Source organism: Poecilia reticulata, unplaced genomic scaffold (assembly GCF_000633615.1).
Source record: "Poecilia reticulata strain Guanapo unplaced genomic scaffold, Guppy_female_1.0+MT scaffold_125, whole genome shotgun sequence".
NCBI classification, from domain to species: domain Eukaryota; kingdom Metazoa; phylum Chordata; class Actinopteri; order Cyprinodontiformes; family Poeciliidae; genus Poecilia; species Poecilia reticulata.
In genome coordinates, this window is record NW_007615013.1 from 1,331,902 (window position 1) to 1,343,493 (window position 11,592).

The 11,592-nt window shown below is 46.9% G+C and overlaps 3 protein-coding genes across 16 annotated transcripts in view; all 3 read left to right on the plus strand.

Moving 5' to 3' along the window:
* The window catches only part of flncb (filamin C, gamma b (actin binding protein 280)), a 41,945-nt gene extending 40,901 nt beyond the window's left edge, over window positions 1-1,044 (plus strand). For all 14 annotated transcript variants that reach the window (XM_008401695.2, XM_008401702.2, XM_008401693.2 and 11 more), the window contains one exon: window positions 10-1,044. In XM_008401695.2, the coding sequence (XP_008399917.1) occupies window positions 10-197 (188 nt within the window). In that variant the 3' untranslated portion in view covers window positions 198-1,044. The remainder of the gene's footprint in view (window positions 1-9) is intronic.
* A 738-nt stretch (window positions 1,045-1,782) lies between these two features.
* Window positions 1,783-8,181, plus strand: socs2 (suppressor of cytokine signaling 2). Its single transcript, XM_008401710.2, has 3 exons — window positions 1,783-2,279; window positions 4,779-4,980; window positions 5,688-8,181. Exons 2-3 carry the CDS (start codon window positions 4,854-4,856, stop codon window positions 6,149-6,151), a joined length of 591 nt encoding a protein of 196 aa, XP_008399932.1. The 5' UTR covers window positions 1,783-2,279; window positions 4,779-4,853; the 3' UTR covers window positions 6,152-8,181.
* A 736-nt stretch (window positions 8,182-8,917) lies between these two features.
* Window positions 8,918-10,508, plus strand: cradd (CASP2 and RIPK1 domain containing adaptor with death domain). Its single transcript, XM_008401713.2, has 2 exons — window positions 8,918-9,391; window positions 9,711-10,508. The coding sequence occupies exons 1-2, from the start codon at window positions 9,034-9,036 to the stop codon at window positions 10,040-10,042; spliced, it is 690 nt and encodes a 229-aa protein (XP_008399935.1). The 5' UTR covers window positions 8,918-9,033; the 3' UTR covers window positions 10,043-10,508.
* The last annotated feature ends 1,084 nt before the right edge of the window (window positions 10,509-11,592 follow it).

The following is an 11,592-nucleotide window of genomic DNA, read 5'->3' on the forward strand; positions in this document are numbered from 1 at the left end:
GTTCTGCAGGTACCAACATGCTGATGGTTGGGGTTCACGGTCCGAAGACGCCCTGCGAGGAGGTCTACGTCAAGCACATGGGCAACAGGATGTACAACGTGACGTACACGGTGAAGGAGCAGGGCAGCTACATCCTCATCGTCAAGTGGGGGGATGAGAACATCCCAGGAAGTCCTTTCCATGTCATCGTCCCTTAGAGACTCTGCTACATCTCATCCTCCACCAGGCACTGAAAACTTTGCACTTCCTGGATTTTCTCATGTTTGTCCTCCTGCAGCAAATGTTAACCTTTTATATCAGCTTGCCATATGCAATGTGACGCAATGTGGTGCCTTGTATCCTGACTGTTGCTCCTCTGGAGAACTCAACCTGAACTGCTTCAGCTGCTCCAGGATGACGATCCAGGATGTGAAACGTCTCGTCTTTGCTGACTGCAGCAGGACTCTTCATTATAAGGTCCATCTCTGCCGGGCGCCGGCCCGGCAGAGATGGACCTGATGTGTCTGATGAAAATGCAGCCAACCAAAGCTCAGACCTGCTTCTCCAAGAAACATCCTTCAGGAACCCACCTGGTTCCTCCAAACGAAGCTGAGAGTTTACTCTTGTTTGATTTTATACTCTGCAAAAGTCAGGATTCAGCCTGGAAGCAGGTCCAGCTCTGTCCAGGTTGCTCCAGTTTAAAACGTAACGTTCATGCAGCAGTTTGATCTGGAAGGTCTTGGCTCTAAGGTTGGAACTGGAAGAGGAACCGGCTCTGCAGCTTTCAACAGCAGACGCTTGTTTCTTCTGGATCCGTCTGGAGACTTCCGGATGTTTGGGTTCTTCTGATGCATCAAACTGTGCTGTGACTTTTTATTTATTCTCTTTGAAATGGTCTTACTGGTGAAAGGAGCCGGGTCTGACCCGTCACCCGGTTCTGACCCGTCACCCGGTTCCCTTTGAGTTTTAACACAGTACTGGAGTGACATTTTGTAGTTTTGTATGAGTGAAACCTACGTCATGGTGACATTGTGCAGGCATAATAAACTTCCTTTGCAACCTCCATGTCAGTGCTGCTCCGCTCTTTCTGCTCCTCGCTGTTTCTCCTTCAGGAATCACCAAACGTCTCCCTACATTGGCAGGAGAAGAACAGATACCTCTGAAGAAAACCTACAGCTGGGAAAATGCCATTTTTCCTGCTAGCTTGTCTGATTTGGTAGTATTACCCAGAATGCCCTGTGCCGTCATTCACTTCCTGCTTGTGGAGTGGTCTCCGGTCCGCTTGGCATTCACATTCGAATGGAACCAGAGTAGTTCTTGTGTAATCAAACAAACTCCAGCTGAGATCAACTCCAGTCATGTCGTAGTTGGTTCCGACCAGCAAGGGGCAGCAGAGACACGGCGAACTGTCTGCAGACTATTTAAGGACCAACCGACCCAGATGATTCAAAAAGAATTGTTCAGTTTCTGCTTGGAGAGAATCAGAGACTTGCTGAACGATTCAGTTGGAAGATCTTTTCCAGCTTCACTTCATTCACTGATAAAAAGAAAAAAGGAAGAATGAGAAGGACAACGGGAATTCTTCCTGGAATCACTTCACTGGTATTTGGACGAAGTCAATAATGTTGGGGACATTAGAAATGTCCTCGCAGCCTTAAGGGACCCAGCAGATAACCATATCCGTTCAGGTCCCCACAGACAGAAAAACAGGTGAATGTGTGTGTGTGTGTGTGTGTGTGTGTGTGTGTGTGTGTGTGTGTGTGTGTGTGTGTGTGTGTGTGTGTGTGATTTTCCTGTTTTTGTGAGGCCCGGTTCGGTTCCGGTTCTTTCACTGAAGACATCTCTTCATCTTGAGGACAGTGTCCGTCAGGGGGCCCTGCGGACCGGTCCGGGTCAGAACCCCGGTCCGATCCTTACAGAGACGGAAGGCCCGAACTAAGCGGTCCACCTTAAATGTGCGCGTGTGGGCGTCACGTGACCGTGTTCCTGGAAAGTTCCTGGAAACCTGCGGTGTTGTTGTTTATGGAGCTCCGACTGCCGCGCCGCTCCACTCGGAACCAGGACCACGGACACTGGGTTCGGCCAGCTGGGAGCTGCGTGACGGACTACCGGTTCTGATCCACCTACAGCCCCTCGTGGGTCGGCTGCAGCTGCCATTAGTGGTTCTAGAGCCGGAGCAGGTTCGGAAGCGTCTGGACCCAGTCTGCAGGTGTGGACCCGGTTCCGCTGGCATGACGGCGGGTTGGCGGCGGAGGACCCGGAGCTGTTAGCGGGCGGCTTGATCGGAACCTCTCCGGCAGGTGGGTCCAGTTTGGGCACCAGTTGGTAACAGGAGGGCGGTTCTCCAGGTGAGCAGAACCACTCAGGTAGAACAAGACCGTCCTGCAGAACTCCGTTTAAATTTCCTCTCATTTAAATGCAAGTCGACGGTCCGAGGCTTCTGGGCGGAACCAGCACCGACAGCAGATGTTCCTGTTCGGGTTCGGTCCATTCTTAGATTCTGCTGTTTAAAACCGAACCAGAATAAAACCGAACCGCTGCCAGGAGGAACGTTACTCTGATGTTTCCCTTCCTGCGGGTTGAAAGCTGCTGCAGTTCTGGGCAACTTTAAGGAAGATTTACTTCCTTTATTCATATATTTCTGTTTTTTTCTCCTCTGCGTTTTAATCAGAGTTTTAATCTGCAGGCAGGAGAATCACCTGGTTTCCAGTGGGAACCAGTTTTCCTTTCCAGTTTGTTTTCCCAGTCAGAACAAAGAAAAACTCCAAGCAGCTTCTGGTTTTCCACACGAAACAAAGGGAACGAGTCTCACCTTACAGCTGCAGGTCAACACTAACTGGTTAACACTAACTGGTTAACACTAACTGGTTAACACTAACTGGTTACCAGGTTAACACTAACTAGTTACCAGGTTAACACTAACTGGTTACCAGGTTAACACTAACTAGTTACCAGGTTAACACTGACTGGTTAACACTAACTGGTTAATACTAACTGGTTACCAGGTTAACACTAACTGGGTTTTCTGGGTTAACTCTGAAGCCTTTACTACCCTTCCTGAAGGAAACTGTCATGTTTTCCTGTTTTTAGGAAATCTTTCTTGAGAAGCTTTTCTAGAAGGATCCAGATCTTCCTCCTGTCTGAGGAGCTGACCTTTGACCTGTTTATTTCAGGTCAAAGGTCACTAGGAGAGTTTGGGTTGATCCCTGTTGGCTCTTTTCTCCTGAGGCAGAGCAGGAAGACCGTGGCTGAGGCCTGAACGGTTCTGTTTGGTTCTGTTCCGGTCCTCAGGCCTCCTGCCCTGCATGTTTCAGGTGTTTCCCTTCTGCCACACCTGGACTGACTCTGGTGACCAACAGCCTGCTGTGCTGATGGCCTCAGACCAGGTCATGCAGTCATTTGGATCAGCTGTTCTGGAACAGAGGCTCGTCTGAAACATGCAGAGCGGGACCGGAGCTGAGAAGCTCTGGGTCCGATTGAAGCTCCGCTACGGAAATGATGTTAGAATCTGCTGATCTGATTTCCTCTCAGGGTTCATATGAGCAAAACCGGAGAATCTCTGACCAAATTCATGTATTCATCTGCTGCAGCTTCTTATGGATAAAAAACCCAAACATGAAAAGTCTGAATGCAAAGCTAAAAGAACAAGACTTCCTTTTGGTGTTTGTTGGAAAAACTCCTCTGGAACACAAGGAATCCACTGGAATCCCAGAGTCGGGATCCTGAGTCAGGATCTCTGCTGCAGGAAGTGATGCCGCCTCACTCAGGTGTTTTCCTCACAGGTGAGCTGCGTCAGGCTGCAGGAATGTCGGATAACAGAGACTTTCTAGAAACGGAGCAAACAGATCCGTCCTGCAGATTCCTGGGATCCAGATTATTAGATCCAAAGTCTAATAATGCTAATAAGGGATATTATTCCTCTGTTCTGTTCCACATCTATCGTCCTGCAGATTCACCAAACTAACTGTGTTGTGATCTGGTCCAGGACTGGATCAGAACCAGGATCTAAACATTTGGGATCATTTGGTTCTGGAATGAGGCTCCAGAACCAGAGCTTTTCCAGATGTTTCTTGGTTCCTCCGTCTTTCAGTTGGTGAATCCAGATTTTTCCCAGCTGATCCAGGATCAGTTTTCCAAAAAGATCGGATTCCACAACTGGAATCGGAACTTCAGGGAATCTGGAGTTTGTTGTTGTGCAGGATTCCCAGCAGCTAATCTGGAAATTAGCAAACATTAATCTGTTTAAATATAGTTATTAATTATTAATGCAGCAGCTGATGCAGAACCTGCAGACCAGCAACTAATAACTAACCCAACTGACCCAGGCTGTCACTGTGACAACACTGACCAGCCAGAACCGATGGTACCAAACTGACCCGATGGTACTGATGGTCACCTCGACAGGAAATGGAAGAAGCAGGAATTAAACCCACAACCTTCTGATTTGAAGATGATTAATCCCTCGGTAGCTCAGTGGGTAACAAAGGGCCAAAATTAAACGAATACATAATTTATTCATTATTTAAATAGCAGGAAATTAATATTTAATTAAATGTGGGCGGGGCTATGGCTGACCTGTCCAACTCCTCTAGTTTGACAGGGGAGTTCGGATCTCCGGTTAGCCATTCAGATGAAACATTAAACAGAATTGATCAGGAAAATGTCTGAATGTGATCAACGGATCAAAGTTCTGGTTCTGTTCAGATGTCCCAGCTGCAGACCAGAGAAAAGACATTTTTAATCTGAGGGTTCCCAGAGACCTGATGGCACCAAAACCACCTGTTTGTCTCCTTCTGCAGCCGCTCACATCCCACCAACCTGTCCAGGTTTTTTGGTGGTTTTCCGAGCTGCAGGCTGAAGGTTGGATCTGCCCGATGACCTGCCAGTCCTCTGAATCCCAGGAAGCCATTGAGGACGCCAGAGGAGCCGACGACGGCGCCGGGACCGAGGAGTCGGACGAGAGCCGCGTCGCCTCGGCCATGAAGGAGCTCAGGAAGACAGGTGGGAGGAAGAACTTCCTGCTCCGGTTGGGAATGTTGAAAACGCAGAATAAACTCCAGATGTTGTGCATGTGGTTTAGCATTAGCATCTGCTAATTGTTTTATGTTTTTGCAGTTTAGTGTTAGCTTTTGCTACATTTTTCATGTGTTTAGTGGTTTAGAATTAGCTTCTGCTAAATATTAGTATGCTTACCATTAGCACTTGCTAATTCTTTAGTGCATAGTGGTTTAGTGGTCACTTCTCCTGTTTTTATTTAGTTTCTTAGTGTTGCTTCTGCTAGTTTTTCATGTGTTTAGCCATTTAGCATTGCATTGCTAAGCTTCTTGTTTAGCAAATTGGTAATTAGCGTATTTAACTTTTTGTTTAGCTGAAGCTAATAACTACAGCTGATTTTAGTGCAAACATGTATTGTACATTAAAACTGTGGCGGCCATTTTGGAAAATGTCCACCAGAGAAGAAGAAAATATAAAAAATGATTTTTATAGTTGGAAGTGGCTGTAACTGGACTCATTCATCTTGTTGGTGATTTCAGTGTAAATACTGCTGGTTCTGGCCCTGTTTGGATCCATAAAGGTTCTGTGGTGGTGCTGCTGACCCAGACTGAGTGTTGGTACCGGTCCGGGTGGTTCTGAAGCCGCTGACCGTCCGTGTTGTGGTTTTAATGAATTGGAGGTGCTAAATGTTCTGCTGGTTCTGATTGGGCCAGGTTGGTACTGGGGCGGCCTGACGGCCAACGAGGCCAAAGAGATCCTGCAGGACTCGTTGGAGGGCAGCTTCCTGCTGCGGGACAGCTCCCAGAGGGACTTCCTGTTCACCATCTCCGCCATGACGTCCGCCGGCCCTACCAACCTGCGCATCGAGTTCCGGCACGGGAAGTTCAAACTGGACTCGGTGGTTCTGGTGAAGCCCAAGCTGAAGCAGTTTGACAGCGTGGTCCACCTGGTGGAGCACTACGTCCAGCTGTCCCGGACCGGCGGCCGGGCCACGCCGGCGCCACCGGGCCCCAACGGCACCGTGCAACTGCTCCTCACCAGGCCCGTGTACGCCGCCGTCCCGTCTCTACAGCACCTGTGTCGGATCGGCATCAACCGGTCGGCCCGGCGGGTCCAGGACCTGCCCATCCCCAACCGGCTGAAGGACTACCTGACAGACTACGCCTACAACGTCTAGAGGTCGTCCAGAGGTCGTCCCATCTGAGTCCAATGGCGTCCGGATCTGCCGTGTGTCTCGGCACGGAGCCGGGAACTGGTCCGGCTTCCTCTCCCATCTCCATGGTAACGGGAAGCAGAATTCCTCTGATTGTTCTGGAGATTCCTGAACAGGTTTCCAGATTCCTGACGTCAGGAAGACTGACGGAAGGATCGGTTGTTTCAACTGAAACCCAAAGAGAAACGGGTCGGAGACGGGTCAGAGCAGCAGAACCGCCTGCTCAGGTTGTTGAGAATATTTATTGCTGTTCCTCTGATGTTCTGGAGAATCGTTCCTGATCGGTACCAGGCCCGGTTCTGGTGGAGCCCAGTAGTATCGTCTCTGGCTCCTACAGAACCACGGCTCAGCAAACCGGGTCTCAGCAGAACCAAACAGCTGCTTTGGTTCTGCTCACAACTTGATTTCTTGTAAAAATGTTTCTGGAAGCTGATTGGCTGCAGCTCTGATCACATGGAAATTGTTCCTGTTTTCCAGAATTCCTTCAGTACAGCTCAGGATCACACCAGAACCAGAACCAGATTGAAAAATATTTTCAGACTTATTTTTGGTTATTTTTTATGTGTGTGTTACCATGGCAACCAGTTCATCTAATTTTGAATTTCCTTGTTTTTTTTCCCATCAAATTTCCATTTGTAGACATTAAAATTCGTGAGAATATTTTTTATATTTCCTTCATCTTTTCTGATTGAAACTCAGGGGATTTCTGAGACGGAGACGGTTCTGTTTGGTTCTGTTTGGTTCAGTTTGGTTCTGTTTGGTCCGGTTCTGGTAAAAACTGAAGCAGAACATTAAAGTGAGGGAAGCAGGAAGTGTGTGGGTATTTTTCCTGAAGCTGGTCCTGCCAGATCCCTGGAAGCGGGTTTGTGGGAGGCAGAACTCGGTGAACTCCGTCCAGAACCGAGCGGCCCGGTAAACAGCAGGAACGGAGCGCTCTGATTGGCCGGCGGCCGGCCGGGACTCTGTTTGGCTCTCATTGACGTAAACAATCGTGTCGATGGTGACGAGCGTCGGAGAGGTTGCTTTGACCCCTTCAGGCTTCGGTAGACTTTGAACCTGTAGTACTGCGGAGCTGTGAGCCAATCAGATTACAGGAAAACATCAACCATTGAGCTGTTGTCTGTTCCTACTTGACCTCTGACCTGCTGGTGGATTTGGCCTCTAAAGAAACTGTTTAATTTGAGTTTCATCTGAAAATGGAGCTTCAGCTCCTAATGAAGGCAGCAGAGAAAAATGTTTGGAAAGACAATCGATCAAAACCTGAATCCGGTAAATTATTGAGCTTCCAGAAAGTTATTAGAAATCAGTGATAAATGAAAAGTTTGATAAACATCATAAAATGTTTGAGATCTAAACAGTTCAGGTTTTTTCCATCAGAAGTTTCAACTAAAGCAGGAAGATGAAGTTGGAGTGACTTCCTGTCTGTGTGTGTTTTTATTGGTTTGTTAATTTTTAAAGTGTGCAGATTTAAACATTCTAAATGATTGACTGAATGGAGATGAGTTGTTTCAGAGTTCCTGATAAAATGATCTGTGTTTTTAAAAATTCAGCGATTTGCTCAAGTCATGCCTGGAGAAGAGAAGGGGCTGGGATCCAGCCCTGAGGAACGCCGCGGATGTTCCTGCCGGGAATTAAACCATAAAACATCCTGGAGCTTATTTGAGATCCGAGCCGGTCCAAAGGTTCAGTTTGGTTGGGATCAGGATGGTTGTCATGGTGACGCAGCTAAATCGACTCTGTTCAGGAATATTTCTTAAATATTATCTTTGTCCCACAATCGAATGATTAAACAGATGAAATTTTAAAAGCCCAGCAGCCTTTGATAAAGGACCAACAGTCATTCAGACAAATGTTAATTTATCCAGTAAAAAAAACTGAAAGTGGTTGTTTACAATAAAGTTTAGTTAAACCAAAGAGCAGAGGGATGTTTTGATCTTGAATATTAATGTAAATGAAGTTTGTTTTTTAATAAAGAGCATGCTGGTCTTTCCTGATTGGCCTGTCTTGTTTAACCCCCTACCCTGGATAAAAGTGAGTCTCCACCTGTGGAAACAAGGTGACATTTTCAGGATTTTACAGTTAAATTTAAATGTCTGCTTAAGATTTTTTTTTTCTTCAGACAAATATAAAATAAACTTTTTAATCATCAGTCATGAAGAATGAGGTGGTGTTTGGTTGTAAAGAGTTTTATTTATTCACATCTTCACCCATCTGGAGCTGCAGCGCCGCCTGCTGGAAGCTCAACTTTTACATGCTTGATTATTTTTATCGGCTTCTCTTCACCCGTTTAATAAACTATTAGCTAATAAATAGGAATACTGTTTTTATCTTAAAAATGTGGCGCAGTCATAAACACTTTTTTTACATTATTAAATATATTTAATACTTTATGCTTTTGTTTGCCCTAACTGAACTTTTAGCACATTTGAATAGTTTGAGTAGTTTTGATCGGCCACATTTTGTACCTCCAAACTTTCATTTCTAAATTCAACTTTATTTCTTTATTTACCAAAATGATCCCTCCGCAGAAAGTAGTCCGTCTGAAACTTTCTGATTTTGCTTCATATGTAAATAGTTTCTGTATTGAATGTAAGCCGATCTAGTCAATTCATGCTATTCTATTAAAATATAATCAAACAATAAATTACAAACTTTTTTTTTAATCACATTGGTATTCATTTGACGAACAGACATTTTTCTATGAGATCTAGATAAACTTTGGTTCCGCTTTCGTGTTTCCAATCGAGCATAATATACCGGACGGAGCTGTAGAAGTCGAGACTAGTTTTGGTTCTCAATGAACCAGTCAGTCGGTTCGGGTTAGTGACCCGGTTCAGCAGGTTCGGATGGAGCCGGAGCACAGGGCGGTGCTCCGGAAGTTCCGGGTGCAGCTTTCCGACCAGTTGCTAGTCAGCGACACCATCGTTCCGTTCCTGTACCAGGAGGGAGTTCTGACGGAGGCCCAGGTGGAGCAGGTGGAGGGTCAGCTGACCAACCGGCAGAAGAACCTGAAGCTGCTGGACCTCCTGCCGAACCGCGGCCCGCGGGCCTTCGGCGCCTTCCTGGAGGCTCTGCGGGACTTCAGCTGGATCCGGGACCGGCTGCAGCTGGAGCTGCAGAACTCAGCCGGAACCGGGCCGCCAGGGCCGAACTTAGCCGGAACCGGGGCTTCAGGGCCGAACTTAGCCGGAACCGGGGCTTCAGGTGGGAGTTAATGTGATGAACTAACGAGAAGCTGTTTTTGTTGTTTCTAACTTAAAATGCTCCAGGTTCTGTACCTGACCCGATTCTGCCCTGAGCCTGGCTTCATTGACTTTATGAAACTGAGAATAATATCAGGATAAACATTTTTAAATAATCTAAAATCAAAACAAAGTTTTGATTTTATCTGTTTTTTAAAATTAAATTTAACATGAAAACTTGATTTATTTTTAATTTTTTCTAACTTTATGACGTAAAGCTCTTTGACTTCCGTGTTGCTGAAATGTTCTGTAACAAACTGGACCGGGTCCATGTTTCCCAGGCGGCGCTGCGGTTACGGCCCGTTACCATGGCGACGCCTCCCGGATCCCGGACTCGGTTCTACAGAGGGTTCCTTCGGACCGGGAGCTGTCCCGGTTGGCGCAGAGACTCGGTGCCGAGTGGGAGCCGGTTCTGTTGGACCTGGGCTTGTCCGCCGAAACTGTGTACCGGTGCCGGTCCGACCACAGCCTGAACACCGGGGCGGCGGTTCTGGAGGGCCTGGTTCTGTGGAGGCGGGCTGGCGGGAGGCGGGCCACGCTGGGGCGGCTGCTGCGCAGCCTGGAGGCCGCGGACCTCCACCCGTCGGTCCTGGAGGAGGCCGTGCTGGGATGAGACTGGACCGGGTTCTGCTGGCCCGGACCGGGCCGGTCCAGAACCAAGAGATGAACACTTTACCCATAAACTGACTGAATAATGAAACCAGAGTCAGAACTTTTTGATTCTGGAACCAGGAAAAGAACCGGTTCCGTTTTACCTGGAATCCAAAAGCAGATTAAAAAAAAGTTTATTATCAATAAAAAATTATTTTTATCCTCAAAATTAGATTTACTATGTCAGTCATAAATGAACTGGATTCATCCGGAACCGGAGGAGAGTTCTGGATCCAGAGACGGGACGAGCTGCACCAGAACCACCGCCGGTTCTGGAACCTGCAGGGAAAACCCATCAGGATGTTTTTCCTCCTCGTGTTTTCTCTCATTTTTCCCAGATGTTCCTGGAAGTCGACCCAGATTGGATTCTGGAAAACCCGCTGGACTCCTTCACGGAACCGGAGCTCTGTGACTAAAAACAGCAGCACGTGGACCGGAAGAGCCTCCCCTCCGCTTTCTGCGGGGCTTAAGGTGGACCGGCGGTTCGGCCGAACCTTCTGGTTCCGATCGGACGGAAACAGCTGAAAACTTCATTTAAATCTGAATTTTCTGCAAAAAATCAACATTTACTGTAAAAACAAAATAAAAGTTTGTGTGAATCAGAAAAATGTTTTTTTATTTGACATTTCAGAAAAACGGAAATTTGGAGAGAATTTTAAGAAAATAAACCAAAAATCATTTTTTAAATGTCAAAAATTTCAATAATATAAAAAAAAATCTACGACAAAATGTTTTTGAAAGATTTTGAATTTGAAGAAAATCTTTAGAATGTAATGATTTCAGAGAAACGGCGTGAGCAGGACATCCTGCTGGGCCCGCTGCGGTTCGGTTCGGTTCGGTTCGGTTGACGATGCGCAGTTAGTGATGCGCAGAGCCACTAGTTCTGTTTCTAGAGCGGCAGAAACAGAATAAAAGATACAACTGATACAAATGTATCATTTACTGTATTTGATAACTGAAACGGTTCGGAACCAAACAGTAACTTTAATAAAACTTTTTTAAATAAGCGGCTAAAACTAAAAGAAATTATTTGAAGGAAAGAACCAATCAGGAGGAAGATCCTTTTAGAGGTCCTGGTTCTGGTCCTACGGGGTCAAACATTTACCGGGTCAGAAGGAACAACGTGGTTCGAATATGTCAGAAAAATCCCAGCAGGTTCCGGACTGGTTCTGGACTGGGAGCAGTGAGGTGTTCTCACCAGTAGGGGGCAGTGCAGACATGCAGAGGCGGCTTCAATCTGTTGTTTCATGAACCTTTTAAAACATGTAACAGGAAAGTTTAAAACATTAAAAGTGGACCGGGTCTCGTCAGAACCAAACCGCATCTCTTTACCGTCTCACGTCCTTCTTGGACCGGCAGGCTGCCGTAGCTGGGTCAGCTGGCTGGTCCGGATCGTTCACATCAAGCAGCGGTCCGTTTATCATGTGTTTGTGATGGAACTCCTCCGCCCCCTGCTGGTGAGCCCAGGCCCTGCAGCGGCTCGTTTGAGTCAAACCTTCAGGTGTTTTCAGC